Source organism: Vipera berus, assembly GCF_964194415.1.
Source record: "Vipera berus genome assembly, chromosome: W".
In the NCBI taxonomy this organism is placed as follows: Eukaryota; Metazoa; Chordata; class Lepidosauria; order Squamata; family Viperidae; genus Vipera; species Vipera berus.
In genome coordinates this window covers 57,653,980-57,681,772 of record NC_138210.1, presented here as the reverse complement: position 1 = coordinate 57,681,772, position 27,793 = coordinate 57,653,980, and the positions used below count along the sequence as shown (strand labels likewise).

The 27,793-nt window shown below is 45.3% G+C and overlaps 1 protein-coding gene across 1 annotated transcript; it reads left to right on the top strand.

Annotated features, from left to right (window-relative positions):
• Positions 1–691: 691 nt before the first annotated feature.
• LOC308676663 (eukaryotic translation initiation factor 3 subunit C-like) lies at positions 692–27,793 on the top strand. Its single transcript, XM_081342651.1, has 21 exons — positions 692–770; positions 1,847–1,988; positions 2,426–2,491; positions 2,739–2,928; positions 4,716–4,841; positions 5,081–5,135; positions 5,261–5,373; positions 5,793–5,920; positions 8,757–8,910; positions 9,025–9,128; positions 11,410–11,551; positions 13,325–13,450; positions 14,184–14,277; positions 15,908–16,095; positions 19,595–19,819; positions 21,418–21,781; positions 22,538–22,697; positions 24,016–24,081; positions 25,288–25,375; positions 27,077–27,239; positions 27,611–27,793. Exons 2-21 carry the CDS (start codon positions 1,888–1,890, stop codon positions 27,694–27,696), a joined length of 2,739 nt encoding a protein of 912 aa, XP_081198777.1. The 5' UTR covers positions 692–770; positions 1,847–1,887; the 3' UTR covers positions 27,697–27,793.

The following is a 27,793-nucleotide window of genomic DNA, read 5'->3' as shown; positions in this document are numbered from 1 at the left end:
ATACATATTTTTATTGTAATGGAAGGGAAAGTTAAATACAGTGGAATAAATTGTACTAACCAAATTTATTTTAATTTAAATGTATGTAATTATTTGCTCTTACCCTCCCTCCCCCCACTTCCCATGTAGCAAAGCTAAATTCACTTGCTGTTTCCAATGGAAGGCAGTTATATAGATGTGGGACTTGTAAAATATGCCCCCAAAGTATAATTTTCTGTAGCTACTTAAGAAATGTTCAGTTTGTTTTTTTTGTCGAGTAAATTGAATAAACCGATAAAATATCGTTTTTGTCCTGAATTACTGATTAGTGTGCGCGGATATCAGTGAGCGTACGGTACCCATTATTTTTTTTGAGAACATAATTAAAAACTGACGCAATATGGAGGAAAGACAGCGGAAAGGGGGATCCCGATTCAAATCAGAAAATCCACGTGAAAAAAAAAGATCGTAATTATTAACCCCCAAAATGCGGCAAAGCGTGGACAGCAAAAAAGAGACAGTAGATTCACATGCTTTACACTTTCCAAGGGGGCGCTAGACTGATACAGCTGGACTTGAGCTTGCAAACTCTATGGTCAAAAACTTTGTGGTTCTTCAGTAGCCGAAGCCGCCAGAAAATGGGGGAGGGTCTTCGATGAGCGGAAGGAGTCATCAATTCTGCGACAGAGAATTTCTTCATCCTTTTAGGCCCCAGGAGGCGACGACTTGAAGGTCCTGCGCTTGCCCAGTGGCTGCGTGGAGACTAGGCTTCTTGCTCGGCGCGGGCCGTGGTGAGTGCGTGTTGACGCCGATTGCTGGGCGATGGAGGCCGGAGAAGGCGAAGGGGAAGGGGAAGGTGGATGGAAGAGCTAGAGGGCCGGAGGGGGAAGCGACGGTAGAGTATTTGAGCTAGCCGTAAAGGGTAATAGGCACAATCGGGGCTTTTTTTCTCGTGGGAACGCTCAGAACGGAGGTCCGGCACCTTTTTTTGGATGGAACCTTGTAGGGTAGGCAAGGCGGGTTGTATGACATGTGTGAGTTCCGGCACCTTTTTCTTTTACAAAAAAAACACTGGGCACAATACATTCTTTTCCGGCATGTCCGCCTTCCTTTGATCGGTTAATTTTAAATATTATTTAGCTGAGTTTTGGACACAAGTTTTGGTAAAGTTTACGTAGAGCAATGGGTAGTGTTGTTATTAATAATTACGTATCGGCTTTCCCCCAACCAGATGTTCTCCAGATGTGTTGGTCTTCAACTACGACAATTCCCATGGGGGGGGGGGGGGCTAAGGATTGTGGGAGGAAGCCCAATACAGCCGGAGGGCATCAGGTTGGAGAGGAAAAAAGCCACATGTGTATAGAAAATAATGTCATTGACTCCCAGCGCTTTCCAGCAACAACTAGCACAAGGGTGGAAGAGGTTGGGGGAGGACATTGCTCAACATTTTACGAAGGAGATTCCTTGGGAATGGCGATGCCAGATGTGCAGTACCACATCAGGTGTATATGGATACCCCGGGCTTTTCTGCTTGTTTTTTGTTTTGTTTTGTGAGGGAAGATGGTAGGGTTGCCTGGTTATTAAATTACAATAAGTCTATATTAGGCTTCCTATTATAATTGTGGAGTTATTTTTATTAATTGTATCAGTGGACTGGCTGGACAGGCTACATACCTAATCTCAAGGACCAGAAATCTCATCCATTTAATGGTTTCAGTTACATCTAATATTTGGTTTCTGCTCGGGAGGCAAAGTTTCTCTTGATCAAAGAGTACAAACATTGATGTTCCATTTTTTCAAATCAATAAAAAATAAATGCATACATATGAAAGCATATTCACTGGACTTTTCAATCTTTATCCTCCAGGGTCAGAAATTGTATGTGAGTGACAATCCAAAGTTGTCGCCATGTCGCGTTTCTTTACCACTGGCTCAGACAGTGAGTCAGAATCATCGCTCTCTGGAGATGAATTAGTAACCAAACCTGTTGGAGGCAATTTTGGGAAACAGTAAGTATGACCAGAATGGTAAGGATTGGAGAGATGGGTTCAAAGCTTCCTAGAAAATAATTAGATTGGGTAAAATGGACGGAATGAGACTTTGGGACAGATTTTCCACATTGGTTCAGATTGCTAAATGAAAATATATGATATTGCAATTTGCATTTCTAGTCTAGTTCCGGAATAGCATTAGGCTCAGAAGTGTAGAAGCTAATCTCAAGTCCATAATTAAGAATAGTCTAGGAAAAAAAACATTCAGGTGTTAATATTGTTTGTTGAAGGATCCCTGTACAGATGCATTCAAAAATGTTAGAAAACAATCCTCTTGGTGATTTTTTTTAATAACTTGGCATGAGCTCTCTGTCTTACACTTATTCCCCTCTGACTTCCAGTTTCCTCTGTCAGTTATTCACAGATATCTGTCAACTGTTTCTCTCTTCTTATAGGCCTCTGCTGCTGAGTGAGGATGAAGAAGATACAAAGAGAGTTGTGCGCAGTGCTAAAGACAAAAGGTATGTATAGATTGTTACCGGAAGAAGGGCTCCCAAAGTTTGGAGGATTGAACCAAATTATATTTTTCAGTCTCTGCAAAGCCCCTTATCCTGTTGGTAACTGGTTTCCATTGGGCTTAGTGGCATTGTTTTCTCTGAGCCCATAGCCTTTATTCATTGCTTAGATACATCTCCTTGTTTTGTCTTTTTTCATCCCCCCCCCCCCCCCGGTTTAATTGTTCGTTGTCTACTTTTTCCCGCGTGCCAGATTTGAGGAACTAACCAATTTGATCAAAACAATACGGAATGCTATGAAGATCCGAGATGTCACCAAATGTCTGGAGGAATTTGAGTTGCTGGGCAAGGCTTATGGGAAGGCCAAGAGTATTGTCGACAAGGAAGGGGTGCCCCACTTCTATATCCGCATCTTGGCAGATCTCGAGGACTATCTCAACGAGGTATTAGCTGGGGATCATGAAAGACAAGAAAATTGTTGATTTTGGGGGGCGGGGGGTGTCTGACGAGGAAATATTACCTATCTGTTGGGGAAAGCGCTTCTTTATTGAAACATGCTCCCCCCTGTGATACAAAAGAAATGGGTCACATCTAGCAGGTCTACTATGGGTCTTTGATCAGAAAAGTCCTTGATGGAGATCACGTAACAGTGGGCTTCCGAACTGAGGCAAAGGTGTAAGTATAATCTTTCCTGACTCTATCCCTGTCTCTTTATTTTGAGCTAGTTGCTGGTTCGTAATGAATTAATTACAATATAGTTCTGTGCAAGGGGTAAGCTCCTGTTACTCATCCCAGCTCCTGCCCATCGAGCACTTCGAAAGCATGCAAGTGCAAATAGATTAATAGGTACCATTTTGGTGGGAAAATAGTAGCATTCTGTGCACCTTTGGCGTATAGTCATGCTGGCTACATGATCATGGAAATTATCTGGGTCCCTTGGCCAAGAAAAGGTGATGAGCACCGTGCCCTAGAGTCGAGACACGACTGACAGGGAAAACTTTGCCTTGTAACATAGATAGTGCAGGCTCGTGTCATTTCCATAAATTTAGAAATCGTGATCTATTTTCCTTTGTTGGAGATTGGTTAACCAATACATCTGAAAGTAACTTTGGTTGATGTAAAAAATAGTAATAATTGACATTATGCTACACGTGAAAGCTAAATCTAAAAGCTTCTAAAAAGCATTTTGTTCATTTCAAGAAAGACATCTTGGTAAATCATTCCAGTTTTTCTGCACAAACATTTGGGAAGAAAAAAAATCCTAGTAAATACGTTTTCTTCACAAAAAAAGAATACTGGTATTCAAACTTTAGGCCCTTTTGCTGGTTTCACTTTAGAACTCTTGTGTAATGGGCTGATAATCAGTGCTGCCAGCTCATATATATATATATATATATATGAGCCTTCCTATTTGTTAAGATCAAATTATTTTAATCAGCCCCTCCAGTCATTTACAAAGCATTCACCTAGTGCAGGGGTAGGCAGCCTTGGCTCTTTCATGACTCCTGGACCTCAACTCCCAGAATTCCTGAGCCAGCTATGCAGGCTCAGGAATTCTGGGAGTTGGAAGTCCATGAGTCATAGAAGAGCCAAGGTTGCCTACCCCTGACCTAGTGTCTGTATGATGCTCAACCACTACGATCCTCAGCGCTGCTGGAAGTCGTGGAAGTTGGAGGCCAGCATCTGGTTGGCATCAGCTTAAAACAAAGTCATCATCTGAGATCTATTTTCAGAGATTACGTAGCTCCAGCAAGAGTTGTAACCTTTTTGGTAGCGATGGCTCTTTTATAACCTCCCCCCCCCACACACACACACCTTTCTCTACATTCATTTAATACTAATCCATTAATAATAGTTTCAGTAGCTATCTGGATTTTGGAATTGGCATGTTTTTGATGGTTTAGCTTGTTTGTTTTCCCAATTTGTCTTTCATAGTTTAAGCCTTTTTGTGATCGTTGCTTTGGCCTGAAAGAACTCTTCTGCTACCCTGAAGTGTAACAAACTCAGTGCTTTGTATCTGAGTTGGGTATTTGAAAAATGCTATCTCCATTAATCATTGATACTTGCTGTTTCTGAGGCATCTTGATAGCAAGAGGGCACGTAAGCCTGTGCTGTATGCACAATATTAACTGGGTCCTAGGAGAGTAGTTTATTGAATGGAATAGGTGTCACACAGCTTGAGTAAGCAACGAATGCTGTCTCTCTGTATGCCATCTTTTGTCTTCTGTAGGTTTGGGAAGACAAGGAAGGCAAGAAAAAAATGAACAAGAACAATGCCAAAGCACTGAGTACCCTCCGCCAGAAGATCCGGAAGTACAACCGAGATTATGAAACCCAGATCACTGCTTACCGCCAGGTACTGAGCCACGCAGGAAAGGCTGCAGAGACATATTTTACAACAACTGGTGTCTGGAATTGATGGCTTAGCTGGGTTGTCCATCCTTCACACTAACGGCAAACGTGTAGGATTATGGCTGAAGAGAGGACTTTTGGAACAGCCACGTTTGCGATGGGCAGGAAAGTTGTTTGGCTAATACGGGGCGGGGTAGCAAAATACATATCACGATCTCGGCATGTTGGGTCATGTTCTCCTAGAATCCTGAGCTGTCGGCTGATGAAGATGAGGACAAGAAAAGTGACGATTCGGAGGGTAAGTGATGATGCAGGAGCCAGGGCAGTTGGAAGGATGTCCTCTTGCTCCGAGTAAGTGTTTTCATAGGATTCGTTGGGTGAAATCTTCCCCTCTCAATGGTTCCTCCCGTTTTCCACCTTCAGGATCCTCTTCCTCCAGTGAGGATGATGATGATGATGGAATAAGTGCAGCAGCCTTCTTGAAAAAGAAAGAGGGAGCAGTTGAGAGTCGCAGCAAGTTTCTCAAAAAGATAGAGGTGAGAGTTCCGGGAAAGAGCCTCAAGGAAAGATTTTATGACTCACCTCCTCGGGGCTGTCCAGAAGGATTCAGAGTAGGAGAACCCAAGCCTCCCTCGGGGGATGTAAGACAGAATCTCCCATTTTTCTCAGCCAGATTATCCACGTCAATCAGATTTTATTAGAGACAAAGCAGTTTTCTGCTAGAGCAGGGGTAGGCAACCTCGGCTCTTTTATGACTCGTGGACTTCAATTCCCAGAACTCCTGAGTCAGCTATGCTGACTCAGGAATTCTGGGAGTTGAAGTCCACGAGTCATAAAAGAGCCGAGGTTGCCTACCCCTGTGCTAGAGGGACCTTTGCTATGCCGTGGCAGAACATTCCTTTGGAAGATGATCTGCTGGAGTAATATATACATATATCTATACTTTTCCTGACAGGACGAAGACGAGGAAGAAGAGGAGTCAGATGATGATGAAGATTGGGGCTCATCAGATTCAGAATCTGATTCAGAGTCAGAAGAAGATGAGGGCAAATACACCTCCTTGGCTTCAAAATTCCTTAAGAAGTAAGGACAACATTCCTTAGAGAGGCAAGGGGAGGTGGAACCTTACCTTCGTGCAACATCATCCATCATGCGCGACAGGTGGTTTATAATGGTAATTGGGACCTGGGATTTCCCTCACTAAAGAAGTGCAATTGTAAAATGTGGCACCATGACAACCCCAGCAGTTCCATTGCTATTTTTAAGTGATTGCCGTGGGTGGTTAAAGCAAGCTGCCAGCTTTTAACAAGCGAAGTCAGTGGAAGTCAGAGGTCCCAGGTGGGTAAGTGGCTACTGTCAGGGATCAAAGGGCACAGAAGTAGCCACCAATTTTTGTGATGTCGTGCAAGTCCACGCACTTGGGGGGGGGCAGCTGCTGCTGGTTTGGGGAGGGTGTGCAAACTGCCCTGTGCTCTGCCACCCTTGCCACCCTCAACTGACCCCGTCTCCTGTTGCTAATGTAGGCATGGCACCAGTCTTTATGAAGCCTTCCTGAGGCCACACATGATATTCTTGAAGCCTTATGAGAAGGCTGCCTGCATCCTCAGAAAGGAGGGCTCATAACAGCCACCAGTTGCCTCATGAAGGGCACACCTTGTCAGCAGCAGAAAGAAGAATAGCTATTACTTAGATTTATATACCACTTCGTAGCATTTTACAGCCCTCCCAGAGCAGTTTACAGAGTCAGCCTATTGCCCCCAACAATCTGGGTCTTCATTTTACTGACCCTCGGAAGGATGGAAGGCTAAGTCAAATCTTGAGCCAATCAGAATTGAACTGCTGGCAGTCGGCAGAATTAGCCTGCAATACTGTCTTCTAACCACTGCACCACCACAAATCAGTGGGGGCAGCAGTGTTCATGGCAGCTGAACGGCAAGAGTTCATGCTCTGGTCGATGTCAGTAGGTTGCAAAGTGTCCAGATTTTGTTTACATGACCATGGTGGCGCTGCCTTAACGTCAGGGACCGGGCATAAGTGTCATTCTTTCAGTGCTGTCATAACTTCAAAAATGGCCACAGAATGAATGGTTGTTAAGCGAGGACTTCTTGTATAACCGTATTCCTCATGTTTCAGGCTAAACAGATTGTACTTACCTTGTTGAATCTTAAATGTTTTCGCTTTGTGCTTACCTGTCTAGAGGGCAGATGTTTTAGGTTATAACCAGCAGCCCCAGTCTATAGCAGGGCTTTTCAACCAGTGGAACGGGTACCACCTGTGGTACATTGGCACCTGGCAGGTGGTACGCGACCATCCTAGAAAAGTAGCGGGGGAGGGGAATGAGCTGAACTGGTGGCAACACTGCACAAGCCTGAGCGAGAGATGGCTGGAGCTGCAGGGCTGTCAGGGCTCAGCGGAAGCGCCAGGATCAGCGCCAGGCTCCAGCTGGAACTCGGGGCTGATCCTGGCGCTTCTGCTGAGCCCAGAAGAAGCGCCGATCAGCTGGAATGTTGCAGCATCTCCAGGGTCTTGTGATTTACATTCAGATGCTTGGGAACTGATTCATATTTATGACGGTCACAGTGTCCCAGAGTCATGTGAAGTGACCAAAACCTGCTGTAACCACCCAGCAGAGGGGGGTGGGGGAATAAAAACCAAACACCCCCACCCCCACTGCCAATCCTCAACAGAAATGCTCACAACAATGAAAACCTTGGACAGGAGGAAGAGCGCCAACAGGAAGGCAGGCAGGCAGGTAGGTGTCTTGCTCGGCTGTGGCTTGGGGTTGCACTTTTTTCAGTGCCATTGTAACTTTAACTTCGAACAGTCGCTAAGCGAACTGTTGTAAGTCGAGGACTACCTGTACTCATATGATCACAATTATTATTTTTTTCAACATTCCCTGCCAGCTTCCCAAAAGCGAGGTCAGGAAAAGCTGGCAGGAAGTTGGAAGTCTTGATTACACGAGCTCCTTGCTTAATGACTGCAGTCCTCATTTAATGACGGCAACCAGGACTGCTGGAGTGGCTGTCACTAAACCGCATGGTCGCAGGACACTGTGCTTGATGACGTCATTTGGAATCCCCGGTCCCAATTGCTGTTGATAGATGCAGATTTCCTCTAGGTGGAAAGCTACAGCAGTTGGATCTATTTATTAGTAGTTGATTCCGATCTTAGCAAACCAGGGATCTGTGCAAAGGTAGTTAGATATCAGGGACATCTCGGTACATTGGAGTAACATCATCTTGGCTGTGAAGGTTTGCATTCAAATGCACTCGGCGGGATGGAAAGCAAGGGAGCTGCTTTAATTAGAGCAGGTTCGATCTGCAGTATTCAAAACCCAACAATGTTTCTGGGATTTTTTATTTTTTTAATTTTTATTTTATTTTATTTGGATTTATATACCGCCCCTCTCCCGAAGGACTCGGGGCGGTGTACAGGGCAATTAAAACACTATGAACAACACATAATATACAAAAATTAAAATGAAATTAAACCAAATAGCCCTAAACAATAAAACACATTCTAAAATTTAAAATTTTTAAAATTTAAGATCTAAAATCCCAGTCCCTCAGTCCAGGCCGGCAAGTTCAAATAGCCAAGTTTTGAGGTTGCAGCGAAAAGAGCGAAGGTCGGGAGCCATCCGGAGCTCAACAGGAAGCTGATTCCAGAGGGCAGGCGCGCCCACAGAGAATGCTCTCCCCCTGGGGGCCGCCAGTCGACATTCCCTCACCGACGGCACCCTGAGGAGGCCCTCTCTGTGGGAGCGCACAGGGCGATGGGAAGTTAACGCCGGCAAAAGGTACTCCCGTAAATGTTTGTGTAGGATGAAGTGTAGGTAGCTCAAGATTTTTGAATCGCAGCATTGGGGGAAACACCCCCCCCACTGAAAACCGGATCTGTTTAATCCTCCCAAAATTAGAGTTGGCACGGAGGAGGAAAAGAGGATTCTGGAGAAGAAAAAAGAAGATAAAGCCAAGAAAAAACAAGACCGTAAATCCAAAAAGTATGAAGACGATGAAGAAGACGAAGGCGGCGAATGGGAAAAAGTCAAAGGGGGCGTCCCTCTGGTTAAGGTGAGGCATTGCCAGTGGCTTCCTCTTTCCAGCTGGGAGATTAGACAGAGAGGGAGTAGAAGGAATTGGGAAAATTTATCCTTTCTTTTTTGTTTCCTCCCCCCCTCCCTGTAGGAAAAGCCAAAGATGTTTGCTAAGGGCACAGAGATCAACCATGCTGTGGTAGTGAAGAAACTCAATGAAATTCTACAGGCCCGTGGCAAGAAAGGCACCGATAGGTGAGACAAATGAATTTTAACATCACTGGGCAAGAGTAACTAAAATCATGCTCAAATTGATGGCTTGCTTTTTTTGTGTGTGTGTGTTCCTCTGGGAGGCTGTCATTATGAAGAGGAATGATGGCGGTAAAAATATATATACACAGAGCATGTCCGCCTTGCGTGATACTGAACTCTTTTCCTCTGAAAAGATCTGGTCAGTTCTGAGCTTCATGTGCACGTTTAATACACGATGCAATATCTTGTGCCCTGAAGCAGACTTCATCTTTCATCTGGGTGATAGTAAGGAGGAATTGAGCGATACCTGCTGCTAAAAGGTAAAGAAGGTTCTCCCGCACATGCGTGCTAGTCGTTTCCGACTCTAGGGGCTGGAGCTCATCTCCGTTTCAAAGCCGAAGAGCTAGCGCTTGTCCGAGGACGTCTCCGTGGTCATGTGGCCGGCATGACTAGATGCCAAAGGCACACGGAACGCTGTTACCTTCCCACCGGAGTGGTCCCTATTTTTCTACTTGCATTTTTACGTGCTTTCGAACTGCTAGGTTGGCAGAAGCTGGGACGAGTAACGCGCTCACTCTGTTACGCGGCACTCGGGATTCAACCCGCCAAACTGCCAACCATCTGATCGACAAGCTCAGTGTCCTAACCCACTGAGCCAGTTTACCGTATTTTTCTGTGTATAAGATGCTTATTTTTTTCCTGCAAACACCCTGTTCAAAAAATCAGGTGCGTCCTATACAAGTGCGGCGTCTTAATACACGGAAAAATAATGCTAACCTCCGCAGCCCAGGGCGCCCCTGTGTGGGTTCTTTACATGCCGCTGTCATGCCGCTTGGGGCAGGTGTCAAGCCCCTGTGGGCTTCCCACTAACGGGAGGGGGGAGGGGGCAAGATCGTCAGCCGGCCGGCTGAACCTCCGGATTTGCCAGCTCAGCTTTTTCAGCGCTCCGCCAAACAGCTGATCGGCGCGGAGAAATGGCGGGGAGTTTAAAACCTGCCTTGGCTTCCCCTTGCCTTGCTGTCATGCTGGTGCTCACGCCGGTTTGTTCACCAGGGTCAGAAGGCTGCTACTGTGTACTGACTATGGATGCTCAACGTGCCGGATGCTGGTTAGGGGGGGTGGGGGGTGGGGCCGGCCAGGAGGCATCTATTTAGAGTGCTGGGAGGCGGTTGCTCCCAGCACTGACTTCGTTTGCTGAAAGCTTGGAACTCGCATGCCAGAGCGTCTTATACAAGGCCACATCTTATAGATGGAAAAATACGTCAACCCCAGTTAAATGTCTGTGGAGTTTCTCAGTCATCCCGGTCACGGTTGTCCCAAAGGTGCTTTTGCAAGAGGCAATTGGACTTCCTTTGTTTTTCCTTGAAGACATTTTGCTTCTCATCCCAGAAGCTTCTTCAGAACTGAAGAAGCTTATTCTATTATCCAACCTCCAGAAACAATGGTAAATCCTCCAGACTTGTGGCATGCTAAAGGATGGCTATTTGAAATGGGGGGGGGGCTGACCTTTTTTGAACTTTTTATCCCCACACCATGGAAGTGGGCATAAGGCTTGTGTCTAGAGTTTGCTGTGGCTTGTTTGCATCAGGCCAGACTAGACAGAAAGGAGTAGCCACATGTTCCAAGTTGAGGTTATAATCCAACCTCTTCACCTGTCAGGCAAGTTTGAGAAGGACTTCTGCAGAAGAAGAGGTGTGGCCAAAGATTTCCATCTTCTTTTACGTTAGAGCTTTGCCTTCACAGATTTTCAGTGTCTACTCTTTAACACTCCCAAACTAAGCAAACAAAAGCCTTTCAAAATTGATATTTGGCTGTTTCAATATTCTCCTGTACAGCTCTGCCTGCATCCAGGTAATCCAAAGTTAATTGTTGATTGCAGGGATGGTTGCAGCGTCCTGCTCCACTCCAAAGCCTTGGAGCAGAGGAGTCCCCGAGTCCGGAGCTAATTCAGGCTTCGGGGGGGCTCTCACCCTTCAACCCCCAGAATTTGAACTCTGGTGGTCTAGGGGAGCTCTACCCCTACCTAAACGCTCACCCCCCCCTTCTTCTCCCGAGGAGAGGGTTTCCGAGCTGCAAAACAGCTGCTCATTGCTGTTTTAGCGGCTGCAACGGAAAACAACGGGGCTGATGGCCGGAACGACCGCCATCGACGGAGCCTTGCCACCCGGAAGTCGAAGTCCAGTAAACTGTGCTGAGTTTGAGGAAGTAACTCAAAATAATAACCTGCCATCTCCTCACACATACTGTCACAGTAGTCTCTACCCTTTTATGTCATCTTCCACAGGGCTGCCCAGATCGATCTTCTGCAGCTTTTGGTTGGAATTGCAGCAGAGAACAACCTGGGGGTGGCCATGGACCTCAAAATCAAGTTCAACATCGTCGCCTCTTTATATGACTACAACCCCAACTTAGCTACATACATGAAGGTATGGGAGAATAAGGAAGGAAGGTACAGGTGAAACTCGAAAAATTAGAATATCGTGCAAAAGTTCATTTATTTCAGTAATGCACCTTAAAAGGGGAAACTAATATATGAGATAGACTCATTACATGCAAAGCAAGATAGTTCAAGCCGTGATTTGTCATAATTGTGATGATTATGGCTTACAGCTCATGAAAACCCCAAATCCACAATCTCAGAAAATTAGAATATTGTGAAAAGGTGCAATATTCTAGGCTCAAAGTGTCCCACTCTAATCAGCTAATTAAGCCATAACAAAGGGTTCCTGAGCCTTTAAATGGTCTCTCAGTCTGGTTCAGTAGGAATCACAATCATGGGGAAGACTGTTGACCTGACAGTTGTGCAGAAAACCATCATTGACACCCTCCGTAAGGAGGGAAAGCCTCAAAAGGTAATTGCAAAAGAAGTTGGATGTTGCTCAAGTGCTGTATCAAAGCACATTAATAGAAAGTTATGTGGAAGGGAAAAGTGTGGAAGAAAAAGGTGCACAAGCAGCAGGGATGACCGCAGCCTGGAGAGGATTGTCAGGAAAAGGCCATTCAAAAGTGTTGGGGACTTTCACAAGGAGTGGACTGAGGTTGGAGTCAGTGCATCAAGAGCCACCACACAACAGACGGATCCTGGACATGGGCTTCAAATGTCGTATTCCTCTTGTCAAGCCATTCCTGAACAACAAACAACGTCAGAAGTGTCTTACCTGGGCTAAAGGAAAACAAACCTGGTCTGTTGCTCAGTGGTCCAAAGTCCTCTTTTCTGATGAGAGCAACTTTTGCATCTCATTTGGAAACCAAGGACCCAGAGTCTGGAGGAAGAATGGAGAGGCACACACTGCAAGATGCTTGAAGTCCAGTGTGAAGTTTCCACAGTCTGTGTTGATTTGGGGAGCCATGTCATCTGCTGGTGTTGGTCCACTGTGCTTCATTAAGTCCAGGGTCAACGCAGCCGTCTACCAGGAGATTTTGGAGCACTTCATGCTTCCTTCCACAGATGAGCTTTATGGGGATGCTGACTTCATTTTCCAGCAGGACTTGGCACCTGCCCACACTGCCAAAAGCACCAAAACCTGGTTCAATGACCGTGGGATTACTGTGCTTGACTGGCCAGCAAACTCGCCTGACCTGAACCCCATAGAGAATCTATGGGGCATTGTTGAAAGATAAGAGACATGAGACTGAACAATGCAGAAGAGCTGAAGGCCGCTATTGAAGCATCCTGGTCTTCCATAACACCTCAGCAGTGCCACAGGCTGATAGCTTCCATGCCACGCCGCATTGAGGCAGTAATTGCTGCAAAAGGGGCCCAAACCAAGTACTGAGTACATATGCATGCTTATACTTTTTCAGAGGTCCGATATTGTTCTATCTACACTCCTTGTTTTATTGATTGCATGTAATATTCTAATTTTCTGAGATTGTGGATTTGGGGTTTTCATGAGCTGTATGCCATAATCATCACAATTATGACAAATCAGGGCTTGAACTCTCTTGCTTTGCATGTAATGAGTCTATCGCATATATTAGTTTCCCCTTTCAAGTTGCATTCCTGAAATAAATGAACTTTTGCACGATATTCTAATTTTTCGAGTTTCACCTGTAAGCTGGATTAATTCTGGCGTGCCGCAAGATGTTGTTCCTTGCCCGTATTGGCTGTGAGATACACGACACGGAAGATTGGTTGTTTCATTCCTATAATACCAAGGTTGTTTATGTGTTCCTCTTTATTCTCTCCTTCTTTGCAGCCAGAGATGTGGCAAAAATGTCTCGCCTGCATTGATGAGCTTCTGGACATCCTCTTTGCGCATCCCAACATCTTCATCGGACAGAACATTGCAGAAGATTCTGAAAACCTGGGCAACATTGAGCAGGTGGGTTTCTGCAGGTCCTCCCTGCCAATAAACCGTTCTGCAACAAGTTATATAGGTAGTCCTTGACTTATGACTGGCTGCTTAGTGCCCATTCAGAGTTAAGATGGATTCCCCCCCCTCCCCCAAAGGTACTCACAATCTGGATTCAAAGTTCCAATGGCTGCTAACCCACTCCTGTGATCATATGATCACATTTTGGATCCTTGGCACCTGGCCCACATTTGTGGCTGTTTGCAGCATCCTGTGGTCATACGATCACGATTTACAAAGGTGTTTCCTGCAAACTGCTGTCAGCTTCCGATGTTTGCAAAAAAAAAACCCCGTTGCAGACAATGGGTTCCCTTAATGACCATCACAAAAAAATAAAATCAGGTTGATCACATGGTTGCCTCCACAGCCGTCGTGATACGTGAATGAAAAATTCCAGGCTGAATGAAAATCCCAGGCTCTGTTGCAGTCATAAGTCAAGGACTACTTGTAGGGAGGGCTGAATGAAATCTGCAAAGATCAAAGAGGATGCTGCCGCACTGGCAGACCAAGAAAAAAAAGTGTTTTTATTTATGCCACTTCTCCAAGAATGCTGCATGGACAGTCCGCTCACCTGAATATCCTCCTACTTGAGAATGCTGGTGATTGTAACTCAGTGCAGTAGGAAAGTTCCACATTGGAGAAAGCTAAGCTAAAGCTACTAGTCCTGATCCCACTCCCTCCTTTTTTGCTTTTCCGTGGCCAGCCCCTTCGCATACGTGGGTGCATCTTGACCTTGGTGGAGCGGATGGACGAGGAGTTTGTTAAAATCATGCAAAACACAGACCCCCATTCTCAAGGTGAGTTTGTACATCAACATGTCTCATAAAGTGGTGCCTTAGAGGGAAGATGGACATCTATTGAAAATAGAGGTAATGAAGGGCAGTGGGTTGGGACAGGATGTACCTTGCGTGATGATAGGAATATTTGGCTCCTAGATGAATGTTGTCCCCAGCAGAATTGCCTCTTTTAACCAGACAGAGAAGGATTGGTTTCTTCAAAAATTTGGAGCCTGCTAAATTACAAGGTTGAAATTCACCCTTATTTTTTTCATGTTACTGTGCCTGCTTACAGACAAATGCACGTTGTTCAGCTGTCTTACATTATTTTACAACAGAGGTACAGATAGCTTTTTTTTTTTATTTAGCGTGTGGACTTGGTACGTGAAAGCCAGGAATCTACAGTGTGATTACAGAACAGTAGTTTGGTTGCCTAAGATTGCTAGTTCGTTCAGTTCACACTTGTGTGCTATCCAGAGTGCACCACAGGGGGCGAACTAGCTTCACACAGAGAGCAGCTAGTGGTGTTCTGTAGGAACATCAGCATCCTCAAGAGTTAGGCTGGTCTGGCGGCAGTTGGTTTCTTGCTTCTGCCGTTAGTCCTACCAAAGTGGTACATATTTATCTACCTGCATTTGCATGCTTTTGAACTGCTAGGCTGGCAGAAACTGAGTGAGTGATGGGAGCTCACTCCATCACATGGTACTAGGGCAGTGGTCTCCAACATTTGCGGCTTGGCGGCCCGGCTAAGGGGGGGGAGAGAGGAACCGGTCCACATGAGTGGCCGGCCAGCACATACATACATGCATGCATGTTGGCCCACCACTTGCCCGTGCGCGCGCACCAGCCCGCCACTTATGTGTCACGGTTCTGAATAGGCCACAGCCCAGTAGTGGGCTGTGACCCGGGGATTGGGGACAGCTGTGCTAGGTTTGAACTGCTGGAATAACAGACAGCTGACCTTTTCCAGCCGACAAATCCGGCATCGTTAAGCTGCTGAGCCACTGCGCCTCTATTGTGGATAACAAAGAGCGATAGGTCAACGTGAAGAACAGGACATGGTGATCAAGGGCCTCTGCCTTTTAGATTGCGTAATTGTAAGGGCATAAAACAATGACCCTTAAGGGACACGGTGGCTCAGGGCGTTAGGACTCTGAGCTTGTCGATCAGAAGGTCAGCAGTTTGGCGGGTCGAATCCCGAGTGCCGCATAACAGAGTGAGTGCCTGTTACTCATCCCAGCTTCTGCCAACCTAGCAGTTCAAAAGCACATAAAAATGCAAGTAGAAAAATAGGAACCACTACGGTGGGAAGGTAACAGCGTTCCGTGCGCCTTTGGCGTCTAGTCATGCCAGCCACATGACCACGGAGATGTCCTCAGACAAGCGCTGGCTCTTCGGCTTTGAAACGGAGATGAGCACCGGCCCCTAGAGTCGGAAACGACTAGCATGCACGTGCGGGGGAACTACCTTTACCTTTTAAAACAATGACCACATCTCCACAGCCACCAAAATGAAAGCTAACGGGGAAGGGAGGTTTTGCAGTACTGCATTGCCGGATTCCACCTAATCAAACAAGGGGAAAACCACCACCACCACCACCCCCATCTCTTGTAAAAGGCCAAGCTAAGCCTGTGTGGTATACTTCTGCTAGAATATGTCGATCACCTGAAGGATGAGGCCCGAGTCTGCAAGATCATAGAACGGGTCCAGACGTATCTGCAGGAAAAGGGAACTACAGATGAAGTCTGCCGGGTTTACCTGCGCTGCATCCTCCACACCTATTACAAGTTTGACTACAAGGCTCACCAGCGCCAGCAAGGCCCAGCAGGAGATAGCAAGGTAAGGTGGACCCTCCAGTAGGCAAGGATATAAGCCAGCGGTGTCAAACTCAATTTCATTGAGGGCCACATCAGCATTGCGGTTGCCCTCAGGGGGCCGGGTGGATATGGCCTGGGTGGGTGTGGCCTACTGGGTGGGCGTGGCTAGAGTGCGTATGGCCTACTTGGTGGGCGTGGCCAGCTTTACATCGTTCGCATCAAGGGTGCCTTTGGGGGCCTGTGCAGGAGTGGGACAGATCTGAGGGTCTCTGGCAGAAGGAGGGTCTCTGGGCCAGGGCCAAGGCAGTGGGGGCCGTTCCCTCACTGTTTCCAGGATGGCTTCACGGGCCACATGAAACCACTTCACGGGCCGGATCTGGCCCCTGGGCCTTGTGTTTGACATGTCTGATATAAGCAGTTGGTTTGCAAAGGATCTTCGTTCTCCAGAGAGAGACATTTCCTTGTCCAGGTCATTGCTCCGTTACCATCACCTCCTCCTGATTAAGAGATGCTGGGGGCTTGTACTTGGTAAGCTACACCCTACAAAGCATGCAGCTTTATATGTCTTTGAATCAGTTTTCTATTAAACTTCATAGACCACTATTTTTCTTTTTTTATTAGTTTATAACCGTGGTGGCGAACCTATGGCACGCGTGCTACAGGTGGCACGCAGAGCCCTCTCTGTGGGCACACGCGCCGTCGCCCCAGTCCTGGGCCTTGAGCTTATAAAACCTTTTCGCTTTAGGCCTCCGCCGCCATGGGCAAAAAAAAAAAAAGGTTCAGTCAGTCAATCGATTTCAACTTCTCACAGGGAAAAAAAAATCTCGCAAAGTTGGAATTGATTGATTGAACTTTTTAGTCCCACCCAGTCTGCCGTTACCACCGCAGCCACACCCACCCAATGGGCCACATCCAGCCAATGGGCCGACGATACATAAGTGGGGTTTTGGGTTGCAGTTTGGGCACTCGGTCTCTAAAAGGTTCGCCATCAGTGGTTTATAATATATTTATAATAATAATGTATAATATACAATACAAAAGCAGATACTAGGAAAGAGGGACGGGACAAGGAAAGAGAAAAGTGTAAAAAAGAAAGAAAAGGCGTTGTCCTCCAACTCCCTTTGGTGCAATAGAATAAGATGATGACGTCAAATCCCAACTTTTTACTTTTACATAGTAGTATAAGCTGGCCATTTCTATAACAACATACCTATCTAATTGGTAAAGCCCAAAATCAAATTTTCATTTTTTTTCCCACCTCAAGCACAAAGTCCAGAAGCGGTTTCCAAGTGGAAACAAAAGCAATTTATTTATTTATTTTTGCTTTAATCAAAGCAGTCGGTTTAGCCATCTCTGCTAACTCCCCCATCAATTTTTGCAGCCATTGTGGGAATCAAAAGTGTCCTTCCATTTTTGTGCATAAAATAGTAACACACATAACATCAAAATTCCAATATTTTTCCCCAAACCTTTTTTCCATTAAACCTAAAAGAAAAGTTTCTTGATTGTATCTGCATATTCACTTTGAGAATATTCTGTATTAGGCTGTGAATCCTACTCCCAGTATTTCTTCGCTTTGTCACATGTCCACCATAAATGATAAAAAGTCTCTTCTTTACATTTGCATTTCCAACACTCATTTGAAATACCTTTGTACATTCTTGACAGCTTGTCTGGTGTTAAATATCAGCGATACATCATCTTATAGAAATGTACATTTAAATTATAATTTAGTCCACATATTCTCCCATTGTTCAAGCATTACATTTTATTTAGAATTCCTTGCCCGCATAGACCAGTATTTTTCAACCCTGGCAATTTTAAGCATGCTAGCTAGAGAATTCTGGGAGTTTCGAAGTCGGCACAGCTTAAACTCCCAGACAGTGAAAAACACTGTCATAGACACAACCATGTCTTCCAGGATGCATTTGTTACTTCCCAATCTGACTCGCAGCCCTGGAATTCAAAGGGATCTCCCATCCAAGTGATGACCTGATCTAGTGCTGCTTAATTTCTGAGCCCAAACAAGGTTGATCAGGGGGTGCCACCTGTCAAGAGATAGCTTTGTAGAGAATTTAACATTCTTTCACAAAACGACTTCCAGCATTTGAGACCAGTCCTCCAATCGGACAACTAATGGTTGAGAATCCAGAAGGTTAAACAGTAACAGAAATAATTTGTTGTAAACAGCATTTTTGTATTTACTGGCAGATGAAGGTAGCGTATAGTAGAACTTATATGTAAGCTTGGGATTGAACTATTGAGTTAGTGCTATTTTCTGAGTTTGGTTGTTTTCCTGCAGATATTTCATTACCAGGCTAGATAATATCAGTACAGCCTCAGACAAACCCAAGAGCAGTGGTCTTCAAACTTGGCCCTTTTATGACTTGTGGACTTCAACTCCCAGAATTGCTCAGCCAGGCACGCTGGCTGAGGAATTCTGGGAGTTGAAGTCCACAAATCATAAAAGGGCCAAGTTTGAAGAACCCCGCCCAAGAGGATAGCAAAGATTAGAGAAAGTTTGGTATCTTAGGGCAGAGCTGTGCAGTATCTTTTGGGCAAGGACCACACTGTTAAAGATACATGTTTTTTTTCCTCTTGTTATATTAAAAATTAGACTTTGGATTTCTTGTGACTTGGAGGCTATTGTTAGGTTTCTTGCAAGATAAGGAGAAAAGCCAACTTTTGGCTTTGGAATTTGAAAATTCAATCTGATCTGGCCAGAGAAATATTGTACTTAGGGTTAAGGTTAGAGAGTTTAATATAAGCTTATTCATATTTGACAATTTACTATGTGTTAGGTTAAAATTGTATGGATATTGGTATGTTAAGATAGCTCAGTGGGTTAGGACGCTGAGCTTGTCGATCAGATGGTCGGTAGTTTGGCAGGTCGAATCCCGAGTGCCGCGTAGCAGAGTGAGCGCCTGTTACTCATCCCAGCTTCTGCCAACCTAGCAGTTCGAAAGCACGTAAAAATGCAAGTAGAAAAATAGGGACCACTCCGCTGGGAAGGTAACAGCGTTCCGTGCGCCTTTGGCGTCTAGTCATGCCGGCCACATGACCACGGAGATGTCCTCGGACAAGCGCTGGCTCTTTGGCTTTGAAACGGAGATGAGCACCGGCCCCTAGAGTCGGAAACGACTAGCACGCATGTGCGGGGGAACCTTTACCTATGTTAAAATAGTTTACTGAATATTCATTTAAACTAGAGCGATGTTGCATTGCATAATTTACCTTTGTACTGAAAAGAATTTAAGATCACTTTTATATTTGTTTGACATATTTTTTTTCTGTCCCGTTATTCCCATCCCCTCTTTTCCCTTTCATGTACTTTAATCTTTGCTTACGAAAAACAACTATTCTGTTTGCAAAACAACATGAAAAATCACAGTTTGGCTGAAACCTTCAGAGTGCTTTAAAAGGCTATGTGCAGCTTGGAGAGTGCAAGTTGAATACTTTGCCTTAGGAGTAATGTGATTTATTGATACTGGGTGCTAATTTACATTCTCTGCTTGTTTCAGTCCGAACAAGACCAAGCAGAAAACGAGGGGGAAGATTCGGCAGTGCTGATGGAGCGCCTTTGCAAATTCATCTACGCCAAGGATCGGACAGACCGGATCCGCACCTGTGCCATTCTCTGCCATATTTATCACCATGCCTTGCATGATCGCTGGTACCAGGCCCGTGACCTGATGCTCATGAGCCACCTCCAAGATAATATCCAGCATGCCGACCCTCCTGTGCAAGTAAGAGAGGAGCGAGCAGTTCGGTAACTGTTGAGAACCAACATTGAACTTGCCTCTTTGGTGATGGTGGGGGTGGTGCAGAGTTTGGATGGACAGCAGACTTTCTGCTGCCCTGTTCTCTTTGGTCTGCTTGGAGACAAACTACACCTCCAGCCACAGCTTCCTCTAAACAAAATGGAGGATGCCCGTCTTAGAATAACAAAACAGCCTAGTCGGGATGGACGCTTAAAATTCTGCTTGACAATCTGTGTTAGGAAAGGGCTGCAATGTGAATCAGTTATTTGAGCCAGCTACTACCGTGTTTCCCCGAAACTTAAGACCGGGTCATCATCATCATCATCATCATTATTTATTTATTTATTTATTTATTTATTTATTTATTTATTTTATTAGATTTATATACCGCCCCTCTCCAAGGACTCAGGGCGGTGTACAGGGCAAAAAACACTAACAACACACAAGATATAAAAATTAAAATAAGATTAAATCAATAGCCCTAAGTAATAAATACATTCTAAAATTTAAAATTTTTAAAAAAGAACTCTAAAATCCAATCCCTCAGTCCAGGCCGGCTTCTTCTTCTTCTTCTTCTTCTTCTTCTTCTTCTTCTTCTTCTTCTTCTTCTTCTTCTTCTTCTTCTTCTTCTTCTTCTTCTTCTTCTTCTTCTTCTTATTATTATTATTATTATTATTATTATTATTATTATTATTATTATTATTATTATTATTATTATTATTATTATTATTAATTAAATTTATATGCCGCCCTTCTCCCTAAGGACTCAGGGCAGCTCACAACAATAAAAAATTAAAAAACATAGAATACAAAGATTAAAAAATAATTAAACAATAAATAAAGAAATAAAGGACAATTTAAGCCGATAAAAACCATATTTAAAAACCATGATCAGTCCAGGCCCGCTTGTTGGAACAACCATGTCTTCAGGTCACGGCGAAAGGATCGAAGGTCATCATCATCATATTATTATTATTGCTGTTGTTGTTATTGTTATTATTATTGCCTCCAAAAGAGGCACTAGGTCTTATTTTCAGAGGGGTGTCTTTTACACTCACCTCCGGCATCGACAGCCCTGCCCAGCCGGTCCAGTTCTTCTGCAGCCGAAGGAGCAGCTTCATTCTGCTCCTGCATTTTGCGGTCAAGCCTTCCCGGAAAGCCACTGCAGCTGAGTACCGAGCTATGGATTCAATCCATAGCTCGGTTCACGGCTGCAGTGGCCTTCTGGAAAGGCCTGTGGCTGAGAAATGCAGGCCTGGCTGCAGAACACACTGCAGAAGAAGTGGGCCAGCAAGGAGAGGCCTGCCTGCAAGGTTGGTGAGTGGGGCAGTTCCACACCCCCACTCCCGCCCTAGCTTGAGTTTTAGGTGTGTGGCTCGCCCCAAAACTAGGGCTTATTTGTGGAGTAGGGTAGGGCTTATATTAGGCCCACCCCCAAAAATCAAGCTGGGGCTTATTTTCGGGTTAGGCCTTACTTTTGGGGAAACACCGTAAACATGGGATCTGAGATCAGTTAATAGGAAAAGAGGTGCTGGTAGTTTTGCTTTTTCAAACCCTTTTGATTTCTCCCCCCCCCCCCCCAGATCCTGTATAACCGGACAATGGTTCAGCTGGGGATCTGTGCCTTCCGCCAGGGCTTGATCAAAGATGCCCATAATGCTTTGCTGGACATTCAGTCAAGTGGAAGAGCAAAGGAGTTGCTGGGTCAGGGTCTCCTGATGCGTAGCATGCAAGAGCGCAACCAGGAGCAAGAGAAGATTGAGAAACGTCGGCAGGTTCCTTTCCACATGCATATCAACCTGGAACTCCTGGAGTGTGTCTACCTGGTCTCTGCCATGCTGCTTGAGATCCCTTACATGGCTGCTCATGAGTTTGATGCCCGCCGGCGAATGATCAGCAAGCAGTTCCACCATCAGCTGCGAGTGGGCGAGCGCCAGCCTCTTCTTGGTAAGCAGTCCAAAAGGTGCTCAGTTGAGCCCTTGAAGATGCAGTTCTGGCCATTATCTGCATCTAAGGTTTCAGAAGAGTAAAGAGAGTTTGGTTCTGCCAGCTAGAAGCAAGTAGAAACCCAACAAGGAGGACATGAAGGCAACATTGTCATTCTGTTTGTGTTCCCCAGCAAGTATGAGTAAGAGATACGGGCTCTCACTAATTGCAGTTTACGGATAGTCCTCAACATAGTGAAGTCTACTAAGTGATTGCAAGTCAAGAACTACCTATACTATGATTAACCAGTGGCTGAGTTGAGATAGAATGCTATCCCATAAAACACAGCTTACCAACTAAATGGTTGTGTTCACACACGGTATGTGAATACGTAACAAAACAAAACTATATTCTTCTATAATATAATGTGTGAAAGTTACCATTATTTAATACCGGAAGGGAATTAAGCCTGCGTGATCTCTTTTTTAAATAGCTTTTTTCCTCTGACAGATTATTTAATCTCTTAAATCAACTAAAATTTGGGGAACCCATCTGCTTTTGTAACAGAGAGACAGTCTGCTTATTCCTTACAGTTAAATACATGGTTTTGCTCCTCTTTTATAATATATGAAATCTGTAATTTTCTGGAATAGCAAAAGTACATTTTTTCCCCTAAGGGATTGTGGCTTATTCATTTGGATATTTAAAATCCTCTCTAATGGATTAGAGGAACATCCTTTTATCTTTCCCCGCCTCTCTCTTTTTTCCTTGCTTCAGGCCCCCCTGAATCGATGAGAGAACATGTCGTAGCAGCATCCAAGGCTATGAAGATGGGTGACTGGAAGACATGTCACCGTTTCATTGTCAATGAGAAAATGAACGGAAAAGTCTGGGATCTGTTTCCCGAGGCTGACAAAGTGCGCAGCATGCTTGTCCGGTCAGTTGCAAGGGAATCATATTGTGAGGGAAGTGAGCCATGGATGTGATGGGATGTAGTGAGGATGGGGAATTCCCAGGAGGGGCTGTATTCCAGAGGGGTAAGAGGCAACTCAGTCTGGATGTTATATGTGTGAGAGAGAAGGTGTACCCAGTCCCTCCCTAACAGTTCGTGGAGTGTATTGTAGATGCAGATAATGGAGTCCTCCATCTGGCAAGAATTTCTCTAGAGGTGTGAAACAGTAACCCAGCTTGGAAGAATTACCTGTCATGGTTCCAATTAATGAGACAGATCAAAGAACATTCAGGCATTGTTTTTCTAAAAAGTCTATAATAATGAGAACGAAGCATCGGCACTCATGGATGGATGCCAGAATCTGAATTCTCCTCCCCTGAACACATCCTATCATACACAATTCCCTCCCTTAATTACACGTCATAAATCACATTCTCCAATTAGCCCCAAAACCAAGCTTCACTTCCGTTATCTAGCACACCATTCCTTATCTTATTTAAACATCCGGGTTAGCATTCTCCTCCCCCCAACTTCATTATATTCAGAGCAAACAGTTTAAAGAAAAAGGCTGCCTTCTTATATTGTCAGAGCAAAAAACATCTAATGTTTTCAGCATTGACATTACCATGGATTATTCTTGATTTTGGATCTGCCAACTCTCTAGGGAAAGTACAACCATTTCCAGTTTTGCTCCAACATATTGCTGGAACTGTACCAGCAAAAGACACGGTGGACAATTGGAGACCTGAAATGTATCTGTAATTTTGAAGAGTAAAAACGTGGGGACAGAAATTTAGATAATGTAGTGGATGGAATTAGCAGAGATGGGTAAATTGGCTGTTTTGATAAAAAGAAAAGAACGCAAGTGCTTTCGTTTCTACTTGGAAACTGCTTCTGGACTTTGTCTTGAGGTGGGGAAAGAAATGATACTTTGTATTTTGGGCTTTACTGATTAGATTGATGTGTTGATACAGAAATGGCTAGTTCACAATACTACAGACATGTAAAAAGTTGAGGTTCGATGCTAATGCCTTATTTCACTGCCATGGAGTCAGAAGTCAACGCCTTTTTTTTTTCTTCGCCCCCCCCCTCCCTTTCCACATTTCTCTTTTCCCCTTTCCCTTACCTTTGTTCCTTATTGTTTGCTTTTGTATTTTCGTATTTTATGTTACAGGTGAATAAAAATTCGAATTATTATTATTATTATTTTAAAAAAAGAAATTTAGATAATTTGAGAGAGCCTCTTACCCCTCATTCTCACTTTGTTTCTCTTTGTTTTCTCTCTTCCCTTTTCTCCCAACAGGAAGATCCAAGAGGAGTCTCTACGAACCTATCTCTTCACCTACAGCAGTGTCTATGACTCAATCAGGTACCACGATGGGCTCGTAGTTGCATAGGGGGAGGCCCACCTTGGCAACGGTGGTATTTCCATCTTTGGTTATGGGAGGAGAGGTGTTACCTCCCGTTGATAGGGCACGCAATTTAGGCGTCCTCCTGGACTCACGATGCAGTTTTGAAGATCATATTGGAGTCGTGGCCAGGGGGGCATTTGCCCAGGTTCGCCTGGTGCGCCAGTTGCACACCCCTATCTGGACCGAGATGCCCTACGTACAGTCACTCGTGCACTCGTTACCTCCCGGATAGATTACTGCAATGCTCTCTACATGGGGCTGCCCTTGAAGACCACCCGGAGGCTCCAGCTGGTACAGAATGTGGCCGCGTGGGTAGTGATGGGAGCATCCCGATACTCCCATATTACACCCCTCCTGCGTGAGCTGCATTGGTTACCGGTTGTCCTCCGGGTGAGATTTAAGGTGCTGGTACTTACCTTTAAAGCCCTACATGGCTTAGGCCCGGGATATTTGCAGGACCGTCTGCTGCCAGGAACGACTTCCCATCGCCCAGTGCGCTCACACAGGGAGGGCCTCCTCAGGGTGCCGTCGGCTAGACAATGTCGGCTGGCGACCCCCAGGGGGAGGGCCTTCTCTGTGGGAGCGCCGGCCCTGTGGAATCAACTTCCCCTTGAGCTCCGGATGGCCCCAGATTTCCGGTCCTTTCGCCGCGGCCTCAAAACTTTCCTTTTTCATCAGGCTGAGCTGGACTGACGACAGGTTTTTTAAAATGTTTTTTTAATTTTTAATTGTTTAGTTTAACTTAGTGATTGGGGCTGTTTATTTAATTTCTTTTAACTTTTGTATTGTTGTTTTTATTGTTGTTAGCCGCCCTGAGTCCTTCGGGAGATAGGGCGGCATATAAGTCCCAAAAATAAATAAATAAATAAATTTCTGCAGAGCAGTGTTTTGCCCTGAATACGGGACGGCACACATTTTATAGATAAAAGAGTTGAATGTTGACTGTGGATAATGGGCCTCAGAATTTTCCTTTTGAGTTATCCGACTGGGTAGACTTACCTACTCCTCTGGGTGGTTAGCGCGCTTTTCCTCTGGTCCCTAGTTGCAAACCCTTCTGAAGCCACCGTTTCCTCAGTGAAACCTTTTTCTTGGCAAGATGCTAACCGGGATTACGGGCCGACCCTCGCAATCCTCTGCTTTCTCTGGTCCCTTTCTCTTCCTAGCATGGAGATCCTGTCGGATATGTTTGAGCTGGACCTGCCCACCGTGCACAGCATCATTAGCAAGATGATCATCAATGAAGAGTTGATGGTGAGAACTTTTGCAATTAAGGCAAGGCCTGGGGCGGCTAGAGAAAGTAACGGCATCACCGGGAAGGGGCAGGAGAAATGTTGCTCCTGCAGCGAAACTGCTTAGAAGCACAGCAAGACAGGGCCGCCCGCGGGCAGCTCCTGCGGCAGCTTAACGAAGGCAAGAACATGTAAGAGCTAAAGCACACATAAGAATCTCTACTCGCAGGCCACAGATACAGGTATTCTCTGTAATAATGTCATCCGCCTCATCTCTAATAATAATTATATTAGAGCAGTGATGGCGAACCTTTTAGAGACCAAGTGCCCAAACTGCAACCCAAAACCCCACTTACATATCGGGTGTCGGGTGAACGTGGCCCTTTGGGTGGGTGTGGCACACTGGGTGGGCATGGCACACTGGGTGGGCATGGCTGCGGTGGCAACGACAGACTGGGTGGGACTAAAAGGTTCAATCAATCAATTCCAACTTTGCGAGATCTATTTTTTTCCCTGCGAGAAGTTGAAATTGATTGACTGATTGAACCCTTTTTTTTGCGCACGGCGGCGGAGGCCTAAAGCGAAAAGGTTTTATAAAACCCAGCTGAAGGCCTAGGACTGGGGCGACGGTGCACGTGTGCCCACAGAGAGGGCTCTGCGTGCCACCTGTGGCACGCGTGCCATAGGTTCGCTACCACGGTATTAGAGTATTCCTTGACTTACAGTCACAATTAAAACTTAAAATTTCCATTGCAACGCAGGCGGTTAAGTGAGTTGCGCCTGATTTTAAGACTTTTTTTTGCCACAGTTGTTTAGTGAATCGCTACAGGTCTTGAGTGAATCACACAGTCATTAAAAAAAAATCTGGCTTCTCCATTGATTTTGTTTGTCGGAAGCCCGCTGGGAAGGTGGCAGGTGGCGATCGTGTGATCCCACGATGCTACAACCATTGTACATCCCCGCCAAGCGCCCAGGTTTTGATCACGCGACCACAGGAATGCTGCGTTGACTGTAAGCGCGAGGGCCAATTCTAAGTGACTTGTTTCACTGCCGTTGTACTTTTGCTGGCTAACAGAGTACAGGCAGTCCTCAACACGCGACCGCAGTTGAGCCCAAAATGTTACGTCAGTAAATTGAGCGATTTGTTGCATGAGTTTTGGCCCACGTTACAACTTTTCTTGCCACATTTGTGAAGCGGATCGCTGCGGTTCAATTAGGAATGTGGTTGTGAAGTGAACCTGGTTCCCCCGTTGACTTGCCTTGTCAGAAAAGTTGCGAAACGGGATCGCGTGACCCCGGGACACTGCAACCATCATCACTGTGAGGCGGTTGTCAAGCATCCGAATGCAAATCGCGTGACCTCGGGGGTCATAAGTATGGGGATATGGTCATAAGTCACTCTTTTCAGGGCCCTGGCAACTTCCAGTGGTCACTAAGCGAACCGTTGTAAGTCGAGGACTGCTTGCAGTTGTAAGTACCAGGGTGACCTGTGTTGGCAAGTACCTCTTCAAACAACCAAGATAATCATGATCCGAAGAGACAGATTCAGAATTTTGTAGTGGGTAGGAGGAGTAACAGCATTCGAGTCAGATTCAGTTCCATGCTGTGTAGAAATTTCATCCTGGTAGAGCTAGGAGGTCACGTGCCACATAGGAGGGAATCTCTCTCTTTTGAAGGATTGTCAGTGTGTACAAGCTCTTCTGTGCCTTTCAAACTTTCCTAGGCCTCCTTAGATCAGCCGACCCAGACAGTTGTGATGCATCGAACAGAGCCCACCGCCCAACAAAACCTGGCATTGCAGCTGGCTGAGAAGTTGGGCAGCCTTGTGGAAAACAACGAGAGGGTCTTTGATCAGAAGCAGGGCACTTATGGGGGCTACTTTCGGGGTAAGTTAAAGCCCAGGTGTCACTGGCACTTAACTGTTTTTCTCTCCACAGCACACAAACACACTCACGTCTGTACTCCCCTTTACCAAGGGGGGAAAATGTTCCAGCAGCTGTGGAACAAAACCTTGAAAATATTTTGAAAGTTTACTGAGTATCTTATTTTTTCCTAGTGTTTTCCTAGTATCAGGGCACGAAGCCTCCATTCTTTTCCTTATAGGATTCAAGTTCATCTTGTTTTTATTATTATCCCTCCAGCCAAGGGAAAGTACAGTTCATTGACCACGTCTGCTCTCTTCTTTCTGTTTTTGTTTGCTGTCTCCTCCTTTGCCAGCACCTTTAACCTCCTGATCGGCTCTTGTCATATCTTGCAGACCAAAAGGATGGCTACCGTAAGAACGAAGGGGGCTACCTGCGGCGGGGAGGATATCGGCAGCAAGAACGTCAGAGCAACTACTAAACCCAGAGCCGCTTTAATTCAATTCATTCGGAGGGAGAGAGATTACCAGTTACCGTAATTCAAACACGTCCAATAAAAAGAACTTAGCGAAAAGAAA